This window comes from Etheostoma spectabile, unplaced genomic scaffold, assembly GCF_008692095.1.
Source record: "Etheostoma spectabile isolate EspeVRDwgs_2016 unplaced genomic scaffold, UIUC_Espe_1.0 scaffold00009365, whole genome shotgun sequence".
NCBI classification, from domain to species: Eukaryota; Metazoa; Chordata; class Actinopteri; order Perciformes; family Percidae; genus Etheostoma; species Etheostoma spectabile.
In genome coordinates this window covers 23947-50684 of record NW_022603692.1, presented here as the reverse complement: position 1 = coordinate 50684, position 26738 = coordinate 23947, and the positions used below count along the sequence as shown (strand labels likewise).

Below are 26738 nucleotides of genomic sequence, written 5' to 3'. Positions count from 1 at the left end.
CCGCTGTTTTATGTTCCATGGCATTATACGTATGTCCCACAACTGCCGTGGCGCCCCCATCCTCCGGGGTCCCGGGGACCCGAAGGACAACGCCATGGGTCCCAGGGACCCGAAGGACAATGTCATGAGTCCCAGGAACCCGAAAGACAATGTCATGAGTCCCAGGGACCCAAAGGACAATGCCATGGGTCCCAGTGACCCGTAGGACAACGTCAAGGGTCCTTGTGACCCAAAAGGACAACGCCAAGGGTCCTGGGGACCCGAAAGGACAATGCCCTGGGTCCCTGGGACCCAAAGGATAACATCAAAGGGTCTTCGGGTCCCAGGGACCCGTGGAACCAGTAGGACGATGCCATGGGTCCCAGGGACCCCCCCATCCTCCGGGGTCCCGGGGACCCATCCTTGTTCGATGTCATCTTTCTCCTACCCTTGAGGCCTCAACTCGCCATTCGGGTCCCTGGGACCCAGGGTTGTGTGTGTGTGTGTGTGTGTGTCTGTGTGTGTGTGTGTGTCTGTGTGTGTGGGTCTATGTGTGTGTGTCTGTGTGTGTGTGTGTGTGTGTGTGTGTGTGTGGTGTGTGTGTGTGTGTGTGTGTGTGTGGTGTTCCAAACAGATTCAAGGTTTGTTCGGGGCCTCGTCCACACGGGCCAAGAGGCTACGGGCGAACACACTCGGCACAGTAGTAGGCCCGCGTGCAGCTTCCACAGATGTATCTCTTGCAGCCACCACAAACGATGTGTGATTTGCGGTCCTTTCTCTCCGGACAGAGCTGACACCGCTTCCTTTTGCTTTGCACCCTCGGTGTGTCCGGTTCAGAATCCCCATGCTCCTCTAGGCCCCTTGTGACTGTGCCACCGCCGCCGCTGTCTCCATCGCCACCACCACCACCAGCACAGGACCTGCTCGCCGTGACGACGGCTTTGACAAGCGCGGCTGACGCCTCTGTGCGAGGCTGACGCCTCCGTCTCTCGATGAGCGGATTCACAAGTGCCCTTCCCAACTGCTCGAGGAACGCCCTCCTCTTGTTGAGCTTGCCGCGCATCCACTCGGGCCTGAGCTCTCGCCACAGCACAAAGGCGTTGTAGGCGGACACGTCGAGGATGTTGTGGAAGACGGCAAGGGGCCAGCGCGCTGTCTTCCTGCGGCAGCTGTACGTGCCCACAAGCTTGTCCAGGTTGTCCACCCGCCCTTGGTGTGGTTGTAGTGGAGGATAATGTTGGGTTTGGCTTGCCTGCCGGCGCCGACGCCCGCATCCCCCGTGTGCAGCGTGCTCAGCAGCACCACGTTCCTGTGCTTCTTGGGCACGTAGGACACCAGAGTGGCGACGGGCGTGAAGGCAAACTTGGACGAGAAGACCGCACGGTCCTTGGTGGCGAGCAACGCCCCCGGCAGCTCGGGCTTGTTTTTGCGCATCGTGCCCACCACGGTGAGGCGCCGCTCGGAGAGCAGCCGCTGGGCCAGCGCGTAGGAGGTGAAAAAGTTGTCGCACGTCACGTTACGTGGGCCCCTCAGGCCCTCGGTCACGTCCAGCAACACGCGGGAGCCCAGATTCTTCTCGGGCGTGCCGCTCACCGACTTGCCCGTGTAGAGCTGCATGTGCCACGCGTAGCTGGAGCCGGCGTCGCAGGCCACCCACGACTTGAGTCCGTACCGGGCGGGCTTGCTGGGCATGTACTGGCGGAAGGCGCAGCGACCTTGTGAAAGTGGCGTGTCCAAACAAGAAGATGGAACACGATGGATAGAGATGGAAGACAAAAATTTAACACACACACACACACACACACACACACACACACACACAAAGAAAGACAAGTGTACGGCAGAGGTACAAAAAACAACAACCAAGCAAAAAAATAAATAAAAATACAACACCTCGAAAGGGCACCAGCTGCTCGTCCACCGTCACGTCGGCGCCCGGGTTGTAGAGGCGAGGCAGCTGCCGCGTCCACTCGTCCCACACCTCTCGTACGGCCGCCAGTTTGTCCGAGGCTCGGCGGGCAGCTCTCGACTCGCGGTCGTCGAATCGCAACAGTCTAGAGTACGCGTGGAACTGCTTGATTGGCATCGTGGCGCGGAAAATGGCCCTGCCGCTCTCCTCGTGCCACAGGCTCTCCAAGGCCTCGTTGCGGGACCGGTACACGCCCGCGAGGAGCAGCAGCCCGAGGTAGCCTCGCAGGTCCGTGACGTCCATTGCTTTCCACTTGCCGCCTGTGGCACATCTCCTTTGACCCTCGAGGTTTGTGGCGGCCACAACCATGTCTTCGATTTGCCGCGTGACAAACAGGCCAAACGCAGACACTATGTCGTGGACGTGTTCCGCGGCGTACTCTGTGGGTCCCGGGCGCTGTAGTAGCAGCAGCGCGGTGGCGTCTGCGGCGGCAGCCGCAGCAGCAGTAGCAGCGTCTGTCGTGTCCTTTTCTTGGTCGGGTTTGTCCTCTTCGGTGGCGTGGCAGTGAGTTCTTGGGACACTGGGATGACACGTTTTCGAGGACCATTTGATTTTGCCATCTTTTGACACAAATGTTTCCTCATCCTGCTCGTCCTCCTCTTGCCCCTCGTCTTCACTACCCTCTTCGTCTTCTTCTACATCTACTTCTTCATCTTCGTCTTCTTCTTCTTTGTCTTCTTCTACATCTACTTCTTCATCTTCGTCTTCTTCTTCTTCGTCCCTTGTATGTCCACCCTCTTCTTCTTCTTCTTCTTCTTCTTCTTCTTCTTCTTCTTCTTCATTCACCTGTTCTCCTCCTTGGTCTTGAACTTCAACGTCCACTTGGCCTTGGTCATCATCTTCGATGCCGTCGTCATCGTAGCAGCAGTAGTCTTTTTCTCTGCTGTGGTCGTGTGTACGTTGGTCCTCTTGTGGTTTTTCTCCGTTTTGTACCTTGGCTTCAGCGGGGACATTGCAAGCGGCACCGCCGCTCAAGAGAATCCGATGCAGCTTCAACTCCAGTGTCAAACGACGGGCCATGCTGCAGCTTCTGCCCCGGCTGTGCCAACGTGCCACGTGCAAAAAGTGCACAGGTCCGAAACAAGATGACGTGAAAAAGAAAATGACAAGAACAAGAAGACAAGACAAATGTGTCTAAAGTGTCTATTGTGTGTTTGTGTGTGTGTGTGTGAGTAATAAAAATAATTAGTAGACTAATGTCAAACAAATGCCTTTGTTTCTCTATTCTTTTTTACCTCCCTTTCCACTCGACCTGAAGGACAATACCCTGGGTCCCAGGGACCCAAAGTACAACGTCAAGGGTCCCAGGGACCCGTAGGACAACATCAAGGGTCCCAGGGACCCAAAAGGACAATGCCTTGGGTCCCAGGGACCCAAAAGGACAATGTCAAGGGTCCCTGTGACCCAAAAGGACAATGTCAAGGGTCCCTGCGACCCAAAAGGACAATGTCATGGGTCCCAGGGACCCGAAGGACAGCGTCAAGGGTCCCAGGGACCCGAAGGACAATGCCACGGGTCACTGGAACCCGTAGGACAGCGTCAAGGGTCCTGGTGACCCAAAAGGACAACGTCAAGGGTCCTGGTGACCCAAACGGACAACGTCAAGGGTCCCAGGGACCCGAAGGACAACACCACGGGTCCCCGGGACCCAAAGGACAACACAAGGGCTAGAGGAACCTGGTCCAGAGGCGTGGCCACACATTTCCATCCGCCTTCCTGCACAGCTGCAAACCATCTCCATCATTCAGTCTCCACAGCTGCAATCCATCTCCATCATTCCATCTCCATCATTCCATCTCCACAGTATATAAACCCGGGCTGACCACCTCTTCAGCGCCAGTTTGTTACTAAACCCTAAGTGGTAACTAGGCCAGTCATCAGTGCACGTTGCTCTCAAGCCTTGCCGTTGACTAACCTTGTTTTGTTTTCGTCACAGTTTCCGTGTTCCGCCGTGGGCGTATGCAGCTTCCTCAGACCCGCTCCGTTGTTGCTCTCATCCACACCTCCACCACCACCTGTGCCTCATCTGTGATTTTGTTGGATTAAACCTTTTCTTTACCTTGTTTATCCGCGCTTGTGTGTTCTGGTGTGGGTCAACCTACCCTCAACACAAACAGAGTACCTCGCCATGGACAAGATGCTCAAGCAAAAAAGAGCCAGCTACATACAGGCCAGTGACATAGGCAGATTGAACCATGTGGCCGATGTTCTCTTTCACCATGGGATGATGACACAAGAACAGGTGGACTCTGTTCATTCTATTAGATCCCCTCAGGACAGGGCTAGGACAATGATCGATGTAGCGAGGAAGAACGGGTCCGTCGTGTGTGAAACGTTTATGGACGCCTGGGAAAACTACCACGGTGGAACCGCTGCGGCTGCACCCGAGGTAGCTCACGACGTACTCGCAATGTTGGATGAGTTGACCACCAAAGATATTAGCAGGCTCAAGTTTGTCATGCTTGACATACACGTCTACGATCAACGACCTGTCAGTCGTGCCACTTTGGATTCACTGACTCATAGAACCCAGATAGCAGACGCTATCGTGCAGCGCTACAAAGACAAAGCGCGAGCGGTCTTGCTCATCCTGCTGGAGCGCATAAGTCGCAACGATCTGGTGGAAAGGCTTCGCAGCGGCGCCCATGGCCAAATGACACGTCCACGCGGAGATGTTACTCTTGCTGGATATGGCTCTGCCATCCGAGGGAATGCGGCTCAGGTCAGGATGAAGGTGTTTGAGACACTCGAAGACCTCAGCGAAGACTCTTTCATAAGGTTTGTGTGGATGCTGCGTCTGCCGCCCTACAAATCTGAACGTATCACAAGTGTGAGCGACCTTGTTGACGTACTCACAGACCATGTGAACCGTGACACGTTCGTGTTCGTGGAAACTGTGTATGCAACTCTGCGTCTGATCAGAAGTGTGAACTTAGCCGAAAGGTTGGCTACGTACATGCGTAGCCTCAGCGTCTGAACGTCAGTGTTGCCCTAAACTGTTTAGGAGCCTTACCCAATTGTACACAGATACACATTACTGCAGATGAATAAAATGAATGCTTGTCAAAACCCCGGATTCCGTGTCCAATTGTGTACCACCATTGTGAAAGTGTTGATTGCATCCTACTGGTGCGTTTTCGCAATCTATTCTAGCATGCTGCTTCATTCATTGAGATGATTGTGTTTATCAGTGCATGTATTTGCCCTAGTTCCCTTTGAGAGGACGACAGGACTTATATATGGTTGACCGGTATGTTGATTTACTCTTACATGAGTGTAAAACAGTGGCCATTGTGTGTTCTGTCAGCAAACACGGTACTATTTTAGCGTTAGCTACTGCATAGCTGGTCCCCGGGACCCGAAGGGCAACGTCAAGGGTCCTGGTGACCAGAACGACAATACTTTGGGTCCCTGTGACCCAAAAGGACAACGTCAAGGGTGCCTGTGACCCAAAAGGACAACGTCAAGGGTCCCTGTGACCCAAAAGGACAACGTCAAGGGTCCTGGCACCCGTAGGACAACGTCAAGGGTCCCTGTGACCCAAAAGGACAAAGTCAAGGGTCCCGGGGACCCGAAAGGACAATGCCCTGGGTCCCAGGGACCTGAAGGACAATGTCATGGGTCCCAGGGACCCGAAGGACTACGTCAAGGGTCCTTGTGACCCAAAAGGACAACGTCAAGGGTCCCAGGGACCCGAAAGGACAATGCCAAGGGTCCCTAGGACCCGTAGGACAACGTCAAGGGTCTTCAGGTCCCAGGGACCCGTAGGACAATGCCATGGGTCCCAGGGACCCGTAGGACAACGTCAAGGGTCTTCGGGTCCCAGGGACCGTAGGACAATGCCATTAGTCCCAGGGACCCGAAGGACAATACCATGGGTCCAAGGGACCCGTAGGACAATGCCGTGGGTCCCAGGGACCCGAAGGACAATACGATGGGTAAAACTGCACGGGCCCCAGGGACCCGAAGGACAACACGAGGGTTAAAACAACACTGTAGCTACATGTAATGTCTCGCTAAATGTGTAGGATTTTGTAATCTCTATTGGTAAAGGCCATTTTATTGAAATGAGTTTTCCCTCAGTTGTTTTAGTAACTATGCCTGTGTTTTAGCACCATGGACAGTTCCCCCTGTCTTTTAGTGTCAAGTGAGTCAGAAAACTCAGCTGCAGTACACAGAGCTTTCCAGTTTCACTTCTGAACGCTTGTACAGGGGTTTGTTCAGATGTCATTCATAGCCTAATTTATGTAGCATTTTATACCTAGAAACGTGGCCAAAATTGATTATTTTATGGCTGTTGACACTATATTCTGATTAATGCAGTGATAAAAGGACACATCTAAAATAAAAACCCCTCTGTAACACCCACTGACTAAAGGTCTGTCAACAAAATAAAAGAATTTTGAATCTGACTTCGACGTTGTGTACATTTATTTCTAGGTATAGTTACGTCAAATTACACGTATATATCTGGAATGATTATTTGACTTTGTTGAACACACGCTGGATTGAACTGCTGCCACTTCAAGTCGAGTCAAATTTATTTGTCAAATCTACAATATGTGCCAGACATACAGAACATTTGAAAATACTTTTCTCTCCGACCCACGGTGCAATGTATGCACTAGTCTTATCTGGATGAATGAGTAGGCATAATAAATATCGCCAGTAGCTTTTAATTTAACACATCTACGTAGCCTGCAGAAATATAATACATTTCTATTTGCATTGCCTATAGATGTTTAGACTCACACGTTAATATGAGTGGATCCCACTGTCCCTCAGCAGACAGCTGTCTCCAAGCTTACTGTCCCTCAACAGACAGCTGTCTCCGAGCTAACTGTCCCTCAACAGACACATGCCTCCAAGCCCACTGTCCCTCAGCAGACACATGCCTCCAAGCCCACTGTCCCTCAGCAGACAGCTGTCTCCAAGCTAACTGTCCCTCAACAGACACATGCCTCCAAGCCCACTGTCCCTCAGCAGACAGCTGTCTCCAAGCTAACTGTCCCTCAACAGACACATGCCTCCAAGCCCACTGTCCCTCAGCAGACACATGCCTCCAAGCCCACTGTCCCACAGCAGACAGCTGCCTCCAAGCCCACTGTCCCTCAGCAGATACATGCCTCCAAGCCCACTGTCCCTCAGCAGACACATGCCTCCAAGCCCACTGTCCATCAGCAGACAGCTGTCTCCAAGCCCACTGTCCCTCTGCAGACGCACGGGTGCCTGGGACCCGAAGGACAATGAACTGGGTCCCAGGGACCCGAAGGACAACGTCAAGGGTCTCAGGGACCCGAAGTACAACGCCACGGGTCTCAGGGACCCGAAGGACAACGTCAAGGGGTCCCAGGGACCCGAAGGACAACGTCAAGGGTCCAGGGACCCGAAGGACAACGTCAAGGGTCTCAGGGACCCGAAGGACAAGGCCATGGGTGCCAGGGACCCGAAGGACAACGCCACGGGTCTCAGGGACCGAAGGACAACGTCAAGGGTCCCAGGACCCGAAGGACAACGTCAAGGGTCCCAGGGACCGAAGGACAAGGCCATGGGTCCCAGGGACCGATGGACAACGCCACGGGTCTCAGGGACCCGAAGGACAACGTCAAGGGTCTCAGGGACCCGAAGGACAAGGCCACGGGTGCCAGGGACCCGAAGGACAACGCCACGGGTCTCAGGGACCCGAAGGACAACGTCAAGGGTCCCAGGGACCCGAAGGACAACGTCAGGGTCCCAGGGACCGAAGGACAAGGCCATGGGTCCCAGGGACCGATGGACAACGCCACGGGTCTCAGGGACCCGTAGGACAACGTCAAGGGTCTCAGGGACCCGAAGGACAAGGCCACCGGTCCCAGGGACCCGTAGGACAACGCCACGGGTCCCAGGGACCCGAAGGACAACGTCAAGGGTCCCAGGGACCCGAAGGACAACGTCAAGGGTCCCAGGGACCCGAAGGACAACGTCAAGGGTCCCAGGGACCCGAAGGACAACGCCATGGGTCCCAGGGACCCGTAGGACGAAGCCAAGGGTCCTTGTGACCCAAAAGGACACCGTCAAGGGTCCCAGGGACCCGAAGGACAATGCCACGGGTCCCTGGGACCCGTAGGACAACGTCAAGGGTCTTCGGGTCCCAGTGACCCAAAGGACAATGCCATGAGTCCCAGGGACCCGAAGGACAATGCCATGAGTCCCAGGGACCCGAAGGACAATGCCATGGGTCCCAGGGACCCGAAGGACAACACGATGGGTAAAACTGCACGGGTCCCGGGGTACCGAAGGACAACACAAGGGTTAAATTTGCCTCCATTGCTAGTCCCTGCTGTTTTCCAGCACCATGGACACTTTCCCTGTCTTTAGTCAAAAGCATTTTAGCCCCATGAACAGTTCCACCCTTTACAGTTAAAATATTTTAGCAAAATTGCTAGTTCCTGTTGTGTGAAATTACCCTGCACAGTTCCCCGTTTTTCAGCACCATGGACAGTCCCCCCCTGTCTTTTAGTGTCAAGTTGTTTAGCACCATGGACAGTTTCCCCCGTTAATCAGCACCATGGACAGTTGCCCTGTGTTTCAGTTTAAATTTACCTCCATTGTTAGTTCTCGCTGTTTTCCAGTACCATGGACAGTTCTCACTGTCTTTTAGTACCAAGTGGCTTGGCACCATGGACAGTTTCCCCTGTGTTTTTGAACCATGTACACTTCCCCCCGTTACTCAGCACCATGGATAGTTCCCCCTGTGTTTCACCTTAAATTTACCTCTATTGTTCCATTGTCAAGGCACCTTGGGCAGTTCCCTGCCATGGACAGCTGTCTCCAAGCCCACTGTCCCTCAGCAGACAGCTGCCTCCAAGCCCACTGTCCCTCAGCAGACAGCTGTCTCCAAGCTAACTGTCCCTCAACAGACACATGCCTCCAAGCCCACTGTCCCTCAGCAGACACATGCCTCCAAGCCCACTGTCCCTCAGCAGACAGCTGTCTCCAAGCCCACTGTCCCTCAGCAGACAGCTGTCTCCAAGCCCACTGTCCCTCTGCAGACGCACGAGTGCCTGGGACTCGAAGGACAATGAACCGGGTCCCAGGGACCCGAAGGACAACGTCAAGGGTCCCTGGGACCCGAAGGACAACGCCACGGGTCTCAGGGACCCGAAGGACAACATCAAGGGTCCCAGGGACCCAAAGGACAACGTCAAGGGTCCCAGGGACCCGAAGGACAATGCCATGGGTCCCAGGGACCCGAAAGGACAATGCCATGGGTCCCAGGGACCCGATGGACAACGCCACGGGTCTCAGGGACCCGAAGGACAACACGATGGGTAAAACTGCACGGGTCCCGGGGACCCGAAGGACAACACAAGGGTTAAGTGGGTCACCAATTATGGAAGTGGGCATGGCTTAAGCATAAGGGGGCGGGCCAAAGCATTACTAATGAAGAAGGAACTCTCTGCTGAGTTAAATTACACCTCACACAAGACTCTACCTTAAACGGTTCAAATAGTATGAAAAGTGGTTGTGGTTAAAGTATAGGGGCCGGCTCAGTATCACATGTAGACCACACATTCCCTCGCTAACCTGCAAACGTTGGGGTTAGTGGCCCACGCCGCTCCTTGCGACCGTGCATTTTTTGCGGCACTCAGACACTGAAAATTGTCACCAATAAAAAGAAAAAGCCCTGCTGAGTTCAATGATGCCTCACACAAGACTGTACCTTAAATGGGTCACCAGTTATGGAAGTGGTCATGGTTAAAGTATAGGGGCCGGCTCAATGTCACATGTAGACCACACATTCTAAGTTTCATGTAAGTCAGATGATGTTTGTCATATAAGGCTGATTTCCGGTTGCCAGTTGGTAGCGCTATCTCCAAAAGTCCATATTGGCCTGTAGATGTCCTCAGGCCTGGACTCTTGGTGATTCAAGCAGCTTTGACAACCTACACTGTAGTTACAGCCACTTTCTCCATCGCTAATCAATCGATTCAAGAAGGTTGCAGTCACGGCCTAGGAGGAGTTCAAAAGAATGTAAAACACATGAAAATGCATTCATTCAAAATGGCCGCCTTCCGGTTGGGCCAAGCTAATGAAGGTAAATGGGAAATATGTTTGCAATGATTAGAGCACTATCAATATAAAATCTTGTGAAGATCGGGCCAAGTCCAATTAGGGGGGCGCTATGAAGGTATGGGTGATAGGTACGGGCCAAATCGCTGAACAGACTCGCAAAGCACCGCGGTGTTTATGTGAGTGGCAAGTTTTGTGAGTTTTTGTATATATGGAGGCCGTCAAAAAAGTGCCCAAGGGCAAAAACAATTTTTTAGATTTTTCATAAATCCTGAAGTCCTCAAAAACGTCTTCGTAAAATGAGAAATTTTGCACGAAATTCGGCAAAACTGCAATTAATGCATTAGATCAAAATGGCCGCATTCCGGTTGGGCCAAGCTAATGAAGATAAATGGGAAATATGTTTGCAATGATTGTTTTTGCACGAATTTCGGCATATCATTCATTGTAAATTTTTTAAGTTTTTCTATAAATAGCTTGATTGAGTTCCAGATGATACGCATGTTCCCTCAAAAGTTAGTACATTAATTTTCTTTTGTCAAACTGAAGGTGCACGTTATGAGGCACTATAGAGCCCCCTGTCAACGCCCATGACCAATCATTACAGAACCTCATGATTTTTCATAGGCCTGACATGTGTGCAAGTTTTAGTGAGTTTTCGCGCATGCTAAGACCCTAAAAAATGAGAGACAATAACAACTAGAACTGAAAGCAGTTACAACGGGGTCCAAGCCTCCCAGCGCAAGTTGGCCCCAACGACCCAGGGAGCGCACAAAAGTGGAACCCAAAGCGAAACGGTGGGAGGGAAAACGTTGGGAAATATGGAGAGGCGCATGCATCAGTATGGATTAATAGCACAATGACCCTGAAAAACTATAGGGCCAAACACGTTTTTCCTGCTACAGTGCCACCTATTGGTGGAAGTGGGTCAATTGTTGCGTCTGAGGTCTTTGCGGGGTTTTGGACCGGTCCTGGAAATGGCAAACCCCCATCTTGCACAATTTAGGCTGCAGCGGGGGGGGTTCACGCAAAGAAGCATAACTAGAACTGCAAGCAATTACAAGGTGGTCCAAGCCTCCCTGCGCAAGTCAGCCCCAACGACCCGGGAGAGCAAGAAAGCGAACCCAAAGCGAAAAAGGTGGGGGGGGGGGGGCAAATGTCAGGAAACATCAAGAGGCGCATATAACAGTACAGATTAATAGCACAATGACCCCGGAAAACCCTGGGCTTTCTACATCCTGTTAATTTTAAGTAATTCACTTTAGTGGAAGTGGTTATTCCAGATGTTGGCCCATAGGCCACGCCCACTTGAACCAATCAGTACCCCACTGGAAGGACCACCTCAGGAGGGGGCCTAGATGGTACCCATCAAATTTTGTATAAGTCGGATGAGTGGTTCATGAAATATAAACTTGTTGTATTTGTAGTGCCCCCTAGTGGCCAATGTTTGAGAAATTTGTTTTAGAGACTCAAAGGGTCATGCCAAGGAAAAAGCTAAAGTTTGGCTTAGACAGCATTTATTTTGGCCGAGAAATGGCAAAGTCTGTGTTTTCATAGATAGCTATACAAATTTGTTTGCGCGTAATATGCGCAATCTTTATTCCATAAAGAAATCTTTATAAAACTTTGTCTCAGGTCGGTCTGGAGATGCTATGTGCTAAGTTTCGTGCAGATCCATTGCACGGTCAAGGAGGAGTTTGAAAAAGTTGGTTTTGCATATGTCGCAATTTTTCAAGCATAACAGTCTTGGCCGTGGCCTATATCACGAGATCCAGTAGGATCCAGGGAACGCGTGGATATATGGTTTTTAAATTTCCGATGCACATTTTTTCTGCCATAGCGCCAACTAGTGGTGGAAGTGGGCCAATTGTTGCGTCTAAGGTCTTTGCAGAGTTTTGGACCAGTCCTGAAAAGGGCACACCGCCACCATGTGCGGTTTAGGCTGCAGCGGCAGTTTTACGTGGAGAAGAATAATAATGTAGGAGGAGAAGAATCCCTAGGAAAACAATAGGGTTCCACAGCCCTGCTGTGAGAACCGCGTATCACTTTGTGTTACTGCGGTGCACGCATCCTTGGGCTTGGACCCCTAATAATCCCTACAAAAACAATAGGTTCCTTGCACTTCAGAGCTCGGGCCCTTGATATCTTTTAGTCGGGTTTCCGACCACACCACAGCACTGAGACGGCTCTCGTCAAAGTCTTTAATGACATCCACCTTAACACAGATAGTGGCAAAATTTCAATCTTAGTATTACTTAATCTCAGTGCTGCATTTGACACGGTCGACCACGCCATATTACTAAACCAATTGGAAAACTGGGTAGGACTTTCTGGCTCAGTACTAAACTGGTTTGAATCCTACTTACAGAATAGGGATTACTTTGTGTCAATAGGTAATTATACATCTGAACGTACAAATATGACGTGCGGAGTTCCCCAAGGCTCTATTCTGGGGCCTCTTCTGTTTAACATCTACATGCTCCCACTGGCCCAGATTATGGAGAACAACAAAATGAGTTACCATAGTTATGCGGACGACACACAAATTTACATAACCTTATCGCCAGGGGACTATAGTCCAATACAAAAACTGACTAAGTGCATCGAACAAATTAACGGCTGGATGTGCCAGAACTTTCTGAAATTAAATGAAGGAAAAACTGAGGTGGTTGTTTTTGGAGCAAAAGAGGAACGATTAAAAGTCTGCGCTCAGCTTCAAACAACAATGTTAAAAACAACAGACAAAGCCAGAAATCTTGGTGTAGTCATGGACTCAGACCTGAATTTTAACAGCCACTTTAAGACAATTACAAAGTCAGCCTACTATCACCTTAAGAATATATAAAGGGTTAAAGGACTTATGTGTCAACAGGACTTGGAAAAACTGGTCCATGCTTTCATCTTCAGTAGACTTGACTACTGTAACGGGGTCTTTACAGGTCTCCCTAAAAAATCAATCAGACAGCTGCAGCTGATTCAGAACGCTGCTGCTCGAGTCCTCACTAAGACCAAGAGACTGGATCACATCACTCCAGTCCTCACTAAGACCAAGAGACTGGATCACATCACTCCAGTTCTGAAGTCTTTACACTGGCTTCCTGTACCTCAAAGAATTTATTTCAAAGTACTCTTGCTAGTTTATAAATCACTTAACGGTTTAGGTCCAAAATACATTTCTGATCTGCTACTACACTATGAACCACCCAGACCTCTCAGGTCATCTGGGACAGGTCTACTTTCTGTCCCCAGAGTCAGAACTAAACAGGGTGAAGCAGCTTTCAGTTTCTATGCTCCTCATATCTGGAATAAACTCCCAGAAACCTGTAGATCCGCTGCTACTCTCAGTTCTTTTAAATCAAGGCTGGAGACCTTCCTTTTTGATGCTGCCTTTCTTTAAATGACTGCTCATTTCTTTAAATTTCTTATGCTGCACTGTAACTTTTATTCTTGTGTTTTATGTGTCCTAATGTTTCTATTTTATTTTTAACTGTCTATTCATGTGTCTTATTGGTTTTTAATGCTTATGACTTTTAACTGTTTGTACCTGTGTTTTATCTGTTAAACTGATTTTATGTAAAGCACTTTGAATTGCCCTGTTGCTGAAATGTGCTATACAAATAAAGCTGCCTTGCCTTGCCTTGCCTAATAATAATTAAAGCTGCACGCAGCAATGAACGGGCCCTTACCTTCGATATCACACGGCTGCTGGCCTTTCCTCCTCTTCCTCATCCCAGTCAGTTGCCATAGTTCTAGTACTAGGTTGAGGCTACTCTCCCCAATGTGACGTCATCGCTGAATTGAATTTTGAAAACCTGTTATTGGCAAAAATGACAAAAAATTGGACTTTACCACTATTTGGAGGAATTTTTTTAAATGACATATCTTGAGGGCTTTTTTACCCAGTGATGGTTAACCTGCAAGTTATGAATGGGGCGTGGTCTGTGTACATAGGTGTGGATAGAGTATGGGGGGGCTTAAATCACATGTAGACCACACATTCTAAGTTTCATGTAAATCGGAATGCAAACCAAGATACAACCGTTCCTGTTTCTACAGCCGCCTAATGGAGAGATGTCAGAGTGGGGGGGGGGGGGGGGGCACATGCTCAGGTCCAATACATGCTAATTGAGAGATGTCACAGTGGGGGGGGCACATGCCTAGGTCCTATATGTAAAACAGATGACAATTCATAAAGTCAAAATGGCCAACTTCTGGTTGGGCGGAGCTAATGGAGGTAAATGGGAACTATGTCCACAATGATTAGAGCAATATCAATATCAAGTCTGGTGAAGATTGGAGTCCAAGTACTAGGTCCAAGTTAAGGACTTCCACGCATAAGGAGGCACTCTGTAGCCCCCTTACAGGTATTGGCCAAATTGCTGAAAATTCTCACAGAGCTCCCAGGTGTTTATGTGGGTGCACATTTTTTAGAGTTTTTGTATATATAGAGGCCGTCAAAAATGTGGATTCCTTCTTCATGGTTGTGGATTCCTTCTTCATGGTGGGGGGACAAACAGAAACCAAACTCATATGGGCCCCAACGTAGAACACCTCTGAACTCTTGTCACCAAAGAACAACTTAACTCATAGAACTGAAAAGTTGTTTTTTGTGATCGCACTTAATTATTTTAGGTTAGTTCATACCTGTGTTATCTGTATGCTTGTATACCATATTTCTGTGTATATTAATACACAAACTTCTCAAACTTTATCCTGGTTTCCTACTCTCTTTATTGATGTTCAGTTCGCTGGTTCTTAAAAATTTAGTTTTCTTCTTGTTCTGGTCCAAATTCAGATACATAACACTACTACGAGCTATTTCATGAATGTACAGTCTTACTACAATCAATCAGGGTTACAAATACTTGTTTTACTTGTGTCTCTTTTTTATCTGCTTGCCTTTGCAACTCATCTATAAATGCTTTGCATGTAGTACACTAATCAGTAGTACCTCACGAGTTCATCATGAATCATTGTGTTGGTAAGTGCTTGTAAAAGACGCACTAACACACTAATATCCATAGGCATATTTCTGTGTATGTTAACACCCTTCTCAAACTTTATCCTGGTTTCCTGGTCTCGTTATTGACAGTCAGTTCTCTGGCTCTTAACAATCTAGTTTTCTTCTGGTTTTGGTCCAAATTCAAGTGGCTTTTGAATCATAACATTTATTTAGGTCATGAACAACTGTAGGTCTAATCTGTCTGTTAATCATTAACTTCCTAGTTTTTCACCAACCTTATACGTACATTCCAGAGAACCTAGTTAATACTGGAAAATGACTTAATTTACAAATGATTAATGCATCATTTATGAATTATTACAAAAATCAACTTATAAAAGTTTCACATGGGGTAACATATTATGGATAAACCGTTTACTAAATGTATTTCCAAATGCTTTACTGATTAGAATAAATATAGAAACTCTGCTTTACAAATGATAAACAAAGACATTACTAAGATTTGTAGATAGTTTATGAAGGGAAAATTATGTTGTTTACAAAGGTTTTTGCTACACTTATTAATCGCTAAAGTTCCATTTATGAACATTATTTTTGAGAGCCTTATTTACTATGAACAAACCATTCATGAGTTTGTATAAAAATGCTTTATTTATGATAATTAACACAGGAGCAAAAGGAAAAGAGCTGAACAGGTGTTTGATGACAATAAAATTACTAAAACATTATTACAAAAATCCAAACAAAGAACACTGCATAAATCTCCTGGTGGTGATTTAAAGAAAGCCTTTAGCTGAATCATTCAACTCATCCTTGTCGTCTGTGTTTTATTAAAACATAGTTACAGGTTGTCCCATTATATAGATACAGTTGACAAAAGTACTGTCAAATATATCTCATTAACTAAATGTATTTCTTTTTATTCATTACGAGCAAAGCTCTTAGTTGCTAGGTAACATGTTAAGTTACCTTTTCCCCCCAAAGAGCAGGAGTCTACATACAATGCGTATTTTGGACATTTTCAGTCCGTACAGTAAAGGGTTGATGAGTGGTTGGCATGTAAGCCAGTACAATGACAGGAAAATACGCAACATATTGGGTAAATAGTTAATTTCAAACCTGCTCTGTATTAATTCAAAGAAAGCTCCAAAGGAAAAACTCAGCAGGGACAAGAGGTGAGGTGTGCAGGTACTGAGAGCTTTCTGTCTGGTCTGTCTAGAACCAGAAAAACACACTTTAAGGATCCTCATGTAAGAGAAAAGAATTAAGATTATAAGACCAAAGATTACTGTAAACATGTATACAAGTCCAAAAATGTTATTGGCTGTTGTATCAGAGCAGGCCAGCTTGACAACACTATAGTTGTCACAGTACACTTTGTTAATGATGTTTCCACACAGCTGTAAAGGAACAGTCAGAACAGACACTAACAAAGTATTAACAAGTAAAGGGTACAACCATGTTAGAGCAATAAGCAGGGCAATCTTTTCAGATGTCATACGAGTGTGATATTGTAGAGGATAACAGATAGCAAGATATCTGTCATAAGACATGATGGCTATTGTCCAAAATTCAATAGCTCCATAAGTATACAAACAATAAATCTGCAGGAAACAGAAGGGAGCAGAAACAGTGTGAATGTCGGAGAGGATCTGAACCAGAAGGAATGGAAACAACCCTGTACTACCATACAGTTCATTTACAAACAGGCTGACCAGAAAAAGGTACATAGGTTCATGTAAGCTCCTGTTCACACAGATAACCACAATCAGCAGCACATTGGCACACACTATGAAGACATATAAGGACAAAATCAGCAAGAAATATAAGTATTTCAAACCTCCGGTGTCAAAATAGGCTGAAAGTCTGAAATATGAAATCTGTGTAGAGTTTACCATGATCCTCCTGTCTCTGAAAATCAAATAGTTTAACATTTTACAAGATAACTTCATCATGTAACATTTCATTAAAGGACTTCTGAAAGGTTAGTCAAACGTTTCCAGCTTTCTTCAGACTGTGTTCAGATAAGACATTGATCCCAAACAGCATTCAATCAACAAACAGGAGAGAATGAGTTCATCAAACATACCCTTCACCAAGTGTCTGCTGTGGTACTAAAGGTCAGACATTACCCAACAGTTGATGACATTGGGAGAATGTTAACATTCATCTGCTTCAGTGGGACTGGGAGTCCAGTCTAACTGAGCTCAAACTTCTGCTCTGCGTCTTTTAACCTTTTCCAGTGAGCAGACGCCCACAGCAGCGGTCGCACCTCATTACCAGAGCACCTGGTCGTTGTGGTAACGAGTAGCTGCTGGTTTCTAAGAGATGATTGAAACAAAAAAACATTTCTGTTTTGCACAGCACCATGAAACCATAAACAACACTGGCTCTACCCATTCTGCTGCTTCCTGTTTGGTGCAGTCTCAGATAACATCAAACAGTTTGGGTTTTCTCAGACCGTCTACATGGGAAAAATACTGACTGGGACTGAGTTTTATGAACACCTTAAACCAAATGATTGAGACAACGGAGCTCCCCGACTCTAGCAAGACTCAGGATTTCATTCCCATATTGGACATTTGTCTCTGACAGTGGAATTGGTTGGAAAGTAATTTGGTGGAAGGTTGGCCTTAGGTGCAGAGGAGGCTGGAGGGACAGGTTCAGGATCATCCAACCAACCTCCACTGAAAGAAATCCTCTTAAACAAACTAAGGATGAGATGACGTGTCCCACCTCATGAAGTCTGGCTCGTCTCAAAAAGAAACTTCCTAGTCACCTCGAAATCATGGCAAGAACATGGGTGGGCGCGAGGCAGCAGTGGTGGGATGAATTTACAAATATGTGTAAACTATTACTTGTATTTGATGATAATGACATCAGCATGAAGACTACAACCTTGCCTCAAGAAAAATAAACTATTTTTTTAGGGTCCAAACTTGAGGGGGGTAGAAACCCAGTACCAGCATGCATGGTTGGGCGGTGCAATTTTTTAAAAATGGAGACATTTCTGCCAGCAAAGTGGTCCATAACTAAAAACACGTCTTTTCCCCAATAACTCTTATGGCCTTCATCGTCAATTTTAAACCTTACAGCCACACATATCCTGAATGGAAGGTTGTTAGTCCAATCTGCCTGAAACGCTGTGAAAAGAATTTACAGATGGCCAAGACAAAAAAAGTTATGATTATAGTTTAGGTTGGTTCAAAAATCCATTCAAAACAAACAAAACCTATTTCTGTAGCTAACGACCAAAATGGGAACTTTTGCATATCTCAGTCAAAGTAAATGTCCCACCAAAGTGAGGAGCACTTGATCGGTGGAAGCTAAAAGTGATTCTCTGCTCTGCTGCCTGTTGCTGCAACGTTGGGCCCATGGTGTTGCATGTCTCCTGTAGCTCCCTGTCCCCTCCAACCAAATTTGTGCCATTGTCTGACAGTATCTCAAAGGGCTTATCACGTTGAGCAATGAAATGTTGCAGGAACAACAAGAAGGCATCTCTGTCCTAGATTCCAATAGAACTAGATGTAAACATCTAATTTTCATGCACTTATACATAATGCCCTATCTCTTCTCATTCTGCGAGCCAATCTTTACAGTACACGAGACAAAGGAGTCCACTCCCGTTGAGTAGAATGGTGGCTTGTAAAGGCATAGACTTGCATGGTCAGCCATCTTTCGGAATTCAGACGTTGCCCTCCAAAACTGTCTCGGCAAGCATGCTGGTGTTTCCTTACGTCTTCCCATCTTGAATCAGTAGCTTGATAATTTGATTACCGGGATACATGATAATAGGATGATTGGCATCCTTTTCTAGGTATTCAGTGTCACGCCAAGGACCCCCAACTTGAACGATCAGGAAATTAATCAATGTGGGCCTTTGCCAGATGGAGCTTATCTGTTGTGATGAAGTCATCTGCGTCATAGGACTAGCGGGAATCTGCCCCGTAAAGGATCTGAACAACCGTTTGGATGAGGTCTTTCCAGGTCAGGCAATTGAGATTAAAGTGCCCTTGACATGGTGCTAATGAAGGCGGACTTTCTGAGATCACTTTCCTCGGGTTTGGTACTGGGGTGAGGCATGACTGGCAACTCATCTGAGGGGTTGTGCAGAAAATCTGGGCCTCCAGTCCATCTGTGAGGACATGCCAGCTCCTTTAAATGTAGTCCTCTGGTGATATCGTCTGCCGAATCAGTAAATATGTGGAGCGGTCTTGTTGAAGCAGGGGTGTCAGCACGTACTGGATTGTAGGATTCAGGAAGCTCCAGGTGAAGCAAGTTTGGGAGTTCCTCGTCCCAGCTGAGCCACTGGTCCAGAAAGGTCTGAGGATGTATTGGGTCATCCCAGCCGATGTCTTGATTGCACAAGTACTGAATGAGAACGTTGGCCCTGGTAGTGAATGGCCGAAAGAAACCTATAGGGTCATACTGGCTAGCCAGGACCTTATAGGTCCTCATAGTGGCCTCTGAGGGTTCCAACGGTTACAGTTTGTACCCCAGTGTGTCACTGTGAAAGTTTCATCTTAAGCCCAGGGTTGGCTCTTGGAGGCCACTGCTGCTCCTAGACAGCCGCTTGCTGATCTAGCTTCGGGGGGAAGATTCTCAATGACTAAAGGTAGATTGCTCGTCAACTGCCTAACCTCGAAACCATCATATCTTCTGCAGGCTATCAACCAGGTCTTTAGCTTCTTCTACGTTGCATGTAAGTTGTATGCAGTTGTCAACATGGTATGACTGTGTCCTTAGGTAAAGCTGGTTCTCAGTGGTCCTGGACATGACGCTGCAGTGCATGGATTGCGCAACATGGACTGAGAGCTGGACCTCCTGGACTGCCTCATGCAGGATATAAGGTGTGTTTCCTTACAGACTTTGCAAGGCCGCTTAAATTAACATTAATTTGATTCAAAGGTGTTTTCTAAAGAAAAAAAACATTGTCCGCAAATAGTGAGAAGTGATTCTGAATATTGTGAATGCATATTGGTGAGATCATAATTGATTGGCAAATGGCTTGAGCCAGAGGCTCTAAGGAGAGGACAAATAGTGCAGGACTCAAGGGAAAGTCTTGGCGCGAAGATCTAGGAACTGGATTTAAAGAGGAGGTGCATCCGGTTATGACTCGGGCTGATGGGTTAGAATACATAACTTTAATCATACCAATGAAAGTGTTACCAGAGCCCATCACCTCTAAGACTGACCATAGAAATGACCACTCAAGCATATGAAAAAAGGCTTTCATTGCTTTAAGACAGAGAAGTGATCTTATGGTCTTACTGTCTTCTACCGCATCAACAATGTGGAGAAGGCGTCTAACATTATCTGCTGCTAGTAATGGGGGGTGGCAGTAGCTCAGTCCATAGTTGGTTTGGGAACTGGAGGGTCACTGTTTCAAGTCCCCGTGTGGACCAAAAAGTAGGGAGTGTGGATTGGTGGCTGGAGGGATGCCACTTCACCTCCGGGGAACTGCCAGGTGCTGTTGAGCAAGGTAAGGTACCCCCCCCCAACCGCTCAGGGCGCTGGTTCGGCTGGCAGCCCCCCCCACTCTGACATCTCTCCATTAGTGCATGTATAGATCCTGAGCATGTGTGTGTGTGTATGTGTGTGTGTGTGTGTGTGTGTAGTTCAGGACTGTGTTTGATTACTAACAAAAATGTGGACACAGAGTGTAAATTGTAATTTTCCCATTGGGGATCAATAAACAGATTAAAATTAAATTCAATTAATGTTTTTACAAATCCTTTTTGGTCAGAGTTCACTAATTCTGACACATGGGACTCCAAGTGACGTGCTAGGATTTTTACAGAGATGAATCAGAGTTAAGCAGAGTTAAGCAGCTCAGGGGTCGATAGCTAGAGCACTCAGAGCAAGGGGATCAAGACTGTGTTAACAATTCTCAATAGAGAAGTTAATCATGTCAAGAAGGAATGAGCCAGTTGTTACCTAAAACTAGCATAGAATTCCAGGGGGATCCCATCAAAGCTCGGTGATTTTCCTTGTTGCAAATTCTGTACTGCAGAATGCAGATATTCTGTCTAAGGGCGTTTTCAAACCTGTAGTTAGTTTGCTTTGGTCAGAATCAGTGGGTGACTATGTAAACTTGGAGATATTTGCCCTTGGTCGGTTTGGTTTCACACCTGAAAAAATCAAAATGTAACAAAATGCATCATTAAAAATCATGCAACAATGTTCACTCCTCTCATTGGTCGGATGTTTCTGGGGGGTGGGAACAGGAAAGTAAATACAGGAACAAGGTCCTGTGTTTTGTGGTAGACTAGTGCATATTGTTGTATCTTCACCGTAATACACAGTTACAGTTTAACATTAAATGTATTTTTTATTGATGATGGGCAAAGCCTATTGTTGTCAGATAACATTTGTGATAATTGAGTAAACTTAAATTAAGAAGCACCGTTTACACAGTTTAAATACAACACAGCAGTATTAGAAGCAAACCAAAAACAATGAAAATTAAAGCTGCAAGCAGAGTTTGACCGACCCTCGCTAATCTGCGCAAGTTGGGGTTACTGGCGGACGCCACTCCTTGCGACCATTAATTTGCGTGGCACTCAGACACAGTAAATCATCACCAATGAAAAGGGAAGTCTTTGATAAGTTCAATGATACCTCACACAATAGTGTACATCAAACGGGTCAGTATTTAGGAAAATGGGTATGGCTTAAGCATAGGGGGCTGGTCAAACATCACCAATGAAAAAGTAACTTTCTGCTGAGTTCAATGACACCTCACACAAGACTCGGTTAAACAGTTCAAATGTTATGAAATGGGGCGTGGCCTGAATGCGTGGGCGTGGTTAAATTATAAGGGGCTGCTCAGTAGCACATGTAGACCACACATTCTAAGTTTCATGTAAATCGGATGATGTCTGTCATATAAGGTTGATTTCCTGTTGGCAGTTGGTGGCGCTATTTCCAAAAGTCCATGTTGTTCTGTAGCCAATTGGACAATGAACGCTGGAGTTAAACCCACTTTCTGTTTCAATGGCAAAACGCACAAAAGTTTTCATCTTTAACGTCTCAAGATGACGAATTTGAACTTTGGATCAAATCTCTAGGAGGAGGCGTGGAAATGGCCAAAAACATTCAATTCGAAATGGCGGACTTCCTGTTGGTTTTAGGGTATGACTCCGATGGAGTTTTATGTCCGCCCTGCCATGCTACATAGGTGTACCAAGTTTCGTGAGTCTACGTTAAACGTATTGCAGGGGCTTAATTTTTATAATTTTGTAGGGGCCGCTAGCGAGCCAATTTTTTGTGCGCTTTATTCCTGAAACACTTAAAATACATACATTTTCATCAGACTAGATGTGACCGACAAATGTGGTGAGTTTTTGAATGTGTTAAGCCCCTCAAATATGCAATTTATTTACTGGGAAAAAGTAATAATAGTAGTAATAATAATTAAAGCTGCGAGCAGCGTTGGACGGGCCCTCGCTAACCTGCAAACGTTGGGGTTAGTGGCCCACGCCGCTCCTTGCGACCGTGCATTTTTTGCGGCACTCAGACACTGAAAATTGTCACCAATAAAAAGAAAAAGCCCTGCTGAGTTCAATGATGCCTCACACAAGACTCTACCTTAAATGGGTCACCAGTTATGGAAGTGGTCATGGTTAAAGTATAGGGGCCGGCTCAATGTCACATGTAGACCACACATTCTAAGTTTCATGTAAGTCAGATGATGTTTGTCATAGAAGGCTGATTTCTTGTTGCCAGTTGGTGGCGCTATCTCAAAAAGTCCATATTGGGCTTTAGATGTCCTGAGGCCTGGACTCTTGGTGATTCAAGCAGCTTTGACAACCTACACTGTAGTTACAGCCACTCTCTCCTTCATCGCTAATCAATCGATTCAAGAAGGTTGCAGTCACGGCCTAGGAGGAGTTCAAAAGAATGTAAAACACATGAAAATGCATTCATTCAAAATGGCCGCCTTCCGGTTGGGCCAAGCTAATGAAGGTAAATGGGAAATATGTTTGCCATGAAATTTTGCACAACATTTGGCATATTAATGATTGTAAATTTTTTAGATTTTTTCTAAAAATAGCTTGGGAGAGTTCCAGAGGATACGCATGTTCCCTCAAAAGTTGGTATATTAATTTTCTCTTGTCAAACTCAGGGTGCATGTTAGGGGGCGCTATAGAGCCCCCTGTCACCGCCCCAGACCAATCACTACAGAACCTTTTGATAAGACCCTCAAAAATGAGAGACAATAATATCTAGAACTGCAAGCAGTTACAACGGGGTCCAAGCTTCCCAGCGCAAGTCGGCCCCCCTCGACCCAGGGAGCGCACGAAAGTGGAACCCAAAGCGAAACGGTGGGGGGGGGCAAACTTCGGGAAATATGAAGAGGCGCATGTATCAGTACGGATTAATAGCACAATGACCCCAAAAAATTTATTGAGGGCTTTTTTACCCATGATGGTTAACCTCAAGTTATAATAGGGCGTGGTCTATGTGCAAGGGTGTGGATAGAGTATGGGGGGGGGGGGGGCTTAATATCACGTGTAGACCACACATTCTAAGTTTCATGTAAATCTGAATGTTTACCAAGATACAACTGTTCCTGTTTCTACACCCACCAAATGGAGAGATGTCAGAGTGTGTGTGTGTGGGGGGGATGCTCAGGTCCTATACATGCACTAATGGAGAGATGTCAGAGTGGGGGGGGGGATGCTCAGGTCCCATGCATGCACTAATGGAGAGACAAGAACAGGCAGCTTTGGGAGAGTCAGCTGACTTGGAGGGGTTAAAAGCAGCAGCAGCAGAGTGTGAGCTCAGTTGGGGGGGAGTGTGTTGGGCAGAGCAGATGAATGGGAGACCATGTCTAATCTTTGTGTTATGTAGATTGAGTCTAGGCTCGTGGTAAGTTTCCATTCAGTGGCTTATTTCCTTTCAACTGAATAATGAATATATTCACTGTTTCTTCCCATGACTTTAAAGTGTAAACCACATGTTTACATATCTGGAAATGAATGTCACAATAATCATGATCAACTCTACACAGGTTTCATATTTTACACTTGTTGCCTACTTTGACACCGGGCTGTTTAAATACCTGTTTTTCCTGATTGTTATGTCTCTATATGCTTTTATAATCTGTGCCAATGTGCTGCTGGTTGTGGTTATCTGTGTGAACAGGAGCTTACATGAACCTATGTACCTTTTTCTGGTCAGCCTGTTTGTAAATGAACTGTATGGTAGTACAGGGTTGTTTCCATTCCTTCTGGTTCAGATCCTCTCGGACATTCACACTGTTTCTGCTCCCTTCTGCTTCCTGCAGATTTTCTGTGTGTATACCTATGGAAATGTAGAGTTTTCTAATTTAGCCGCCATGTCTTATGACAGATATCTTGCCATCTGTTATCCTCTGCAGTATCACACTCGTATGCCATCTAACAAGGTTGCCGTGCTTATCGCGTCCATCTGGTTATTTGGTGTAATTAACATTGTTGTCTTGATGTCTCTGAGTGTCTCCTTACAGCTGTGTGGGAACACAATTCATAAAGTGTACTGTGACAACTACTCAATCGTTAAACTGGCATGCTTCGACACAACCATCAATAACATATATGGACTTGTGTATATATTTACTGTTTTATTTGGTCTTATAATTCTCATCCTCTACTTCTACATGAGGATCCTTAAAGTGTGTTTTTCTGGCTCCAGACAGACCAGACAGAAAGCTGTCAGCACCTGCACACCTCAGCTTTGTTCCCTGCTGAATTTTACTCTCGGGTCTTTCTTTGAAATGGTGCAAGGCAGATTTAATATGAGCAGTGTGCCCATGATATTACGCATTATTCTGTCATTGTACTGGCTGACGAGCCAGCCGCTCTTCAACCCTGTGATGTACGGACTGAAAATGTCCAAAATCCGTAACATATGTAGAAGTCTGGCTTTTGGTAAAATGATGTAGCTCAGGGCTCTAGGCCTGGAGGAGGTCAGCTCAAATCAGGATTAATTGAACATTTGACCCAGATAATAATTAACCCTCATGTTGTCTTCCCGTCAAAATTGAAAATCAACACTTTAATCTTTTTTTTTTTTTTACTTTTGTGATGTTTTTGTCCCTTTTATCATTGTCTAGCACTTTTTTTGATGTTTTCAACACTACGTAACACTAACTTATTAACTTTATTTTTACAGTTATTTTTGGAATTTATGGTCAATTAACCTCATTTATAGGAAATTATACCTAATGTTTGAGTTAGAAAAGCAGAAATTAGGAATTATTGAGACTAAAATTAAAGGAATGGATGTTGATGATAATCACAGACTGGAATATGTCAACTTTTACTCAATACTATTTCAAAAACACTTCAATTTGTTTTACAATGCTATAAAATTGAATAAGACCCAAAATTAATGAAAGTAGAGATGTGTACTTGGCAAAGAGCGTTGGAATCAATCATGTTATTTTGGGGAATTAAAAAGAACACTGATATAGGACAATGGGTCAATTTGACCCGAGGACAACATGAGGACAACATGAGTGTTAATGAAAGATTTTTTAATTGTTTTTTCCACTGACTCTGTTTTTACTGTAAACCTGCTCCACTATTAGAGGAATGATTTTTTTTCTAATGAAAAAGATGTTAAAATACTTAGAGGAAGCACACGGATGAACATGTTTTTGGTGATTTATTGAATAATTCCAACAACTAAAATCACAGCAACCCTTTGAAAAGAAAGTATTCTATAAGACATGATGATATTAGCTGAAATATACGTAAAGGAACATTTTTACATCAATCACCATTGAAACACCATTATGTTTTTGGATTTATTTTTGTTTCTATGTGCAGAAAACATGCTCAATTTTTAAAGGTAGGATATTTTTTTCTAATGAAGGAGAGGACATCTTATCTTTGTGATTTTTAAAATACTTGGAAGAAACACACAGATGAATACTGTATGATGATTTATTGAATATTAAAGGAGAATTCCAACCCGTAGCTCTGTTGTCTGTGAAAGTGGAGGTCTGTCAGTAGAGAGAGAAACTAACTGATGGAAATGGGACAGAAATGCATGAAAGTGTGTTAATTCAGCTGTGTGGAGTTTGAGACTGTATGGAGAGCTTAGGGACCGTCTACAAACTACAATACAGGAAAGAGATAAAACATATTTTCAGAAATAACCATATGCTTTTTTCTGGAAAGTAAGTGCTGTAGTACAACTAGCAGGAGAGACGTTGTAGTTTTATCTCTTTCCTGTGTTGTAGTTTGTAGACGGTCCCTAAGCTCTCTGGTGTCAACACAGGAATGACACACAGCTGAATTAACACGACTGTACCATCTCCAGCATCAGAGTCATTGTGTTCACTTTGAAGGAAGCACTGCACATGGGGGGGGACTTTTAATGACACTTTGAACATGTTAAGAGGCTAAAAACACATTTCTAACTTGCCCTGTTGAAGCTTGTTGGGTAAGGTGACCAGATGTCTCAGACATGATCCGGGGATATTTTCAGCTCAGAAGCGTAAATACCTCCAAAACACTTCATGTTTTTCTTTTGTAAAACTTAAAACGGGGACACTAGACCTAGAGCTGTTCTAATTAGGGGCTGAGCCCCCCCTAAAGGTCTGATCCTAGAATCACCCCTGCTGCTACTTCATACTCCACTCCACTACACCTCAGAGGGGATTGTTGTAATGTTACTGAACTACATTTATCTGACAGCTTTTGCTTTATTGCTTCAGGCTTGTTTCTGCAGCTCATTAGTATCGGATACAATAAAAACTATTGAGGAAATATTTTCCTTTGA

General features: G+C 45.9%; 2 protein-coding genes across 2 annotated transcripts; one reads left to right on the top strand and one right to left on the bottom strand.

The window, feature by feature from the left end:
* Positions 1-655: 655 nt before the first annotated feature.
* LOC116679108 (piggyBac transposable element-derived protein 4-like) lies at positions 656-2901 on the bottom strand. Its single transcript, XM_032508814.1, is given in 4 exon segments — positions 656-1182; positions 1185-1694; positions 1873-2468; positions 2735-2901. Coding segments are annotated over 4 exon segments (1800 nt in total).
* A 12364-nt stretch (positions 2902-15265) lies between these two features.
* On the top strand, positions 15266-24891 carry LOC116679107 (olfactory receptor 11A1-like). Its single transcript, XM_032508812.1, has 2 exons — positions 15266-15371; positions 23916-24891. The coding sequence occupies exons 1-2, from the start codon at positions 15295-15297 to the stop codon at positions 24889-24891; spliced, it is 1053 nt and encodes a 350-aa protein (XP_032364703.1). The 5' UTR covers positions 15266-15294.
* The last annotated feature ends 1847 nt before the right edge of the window (positions 24892-26738 follow it).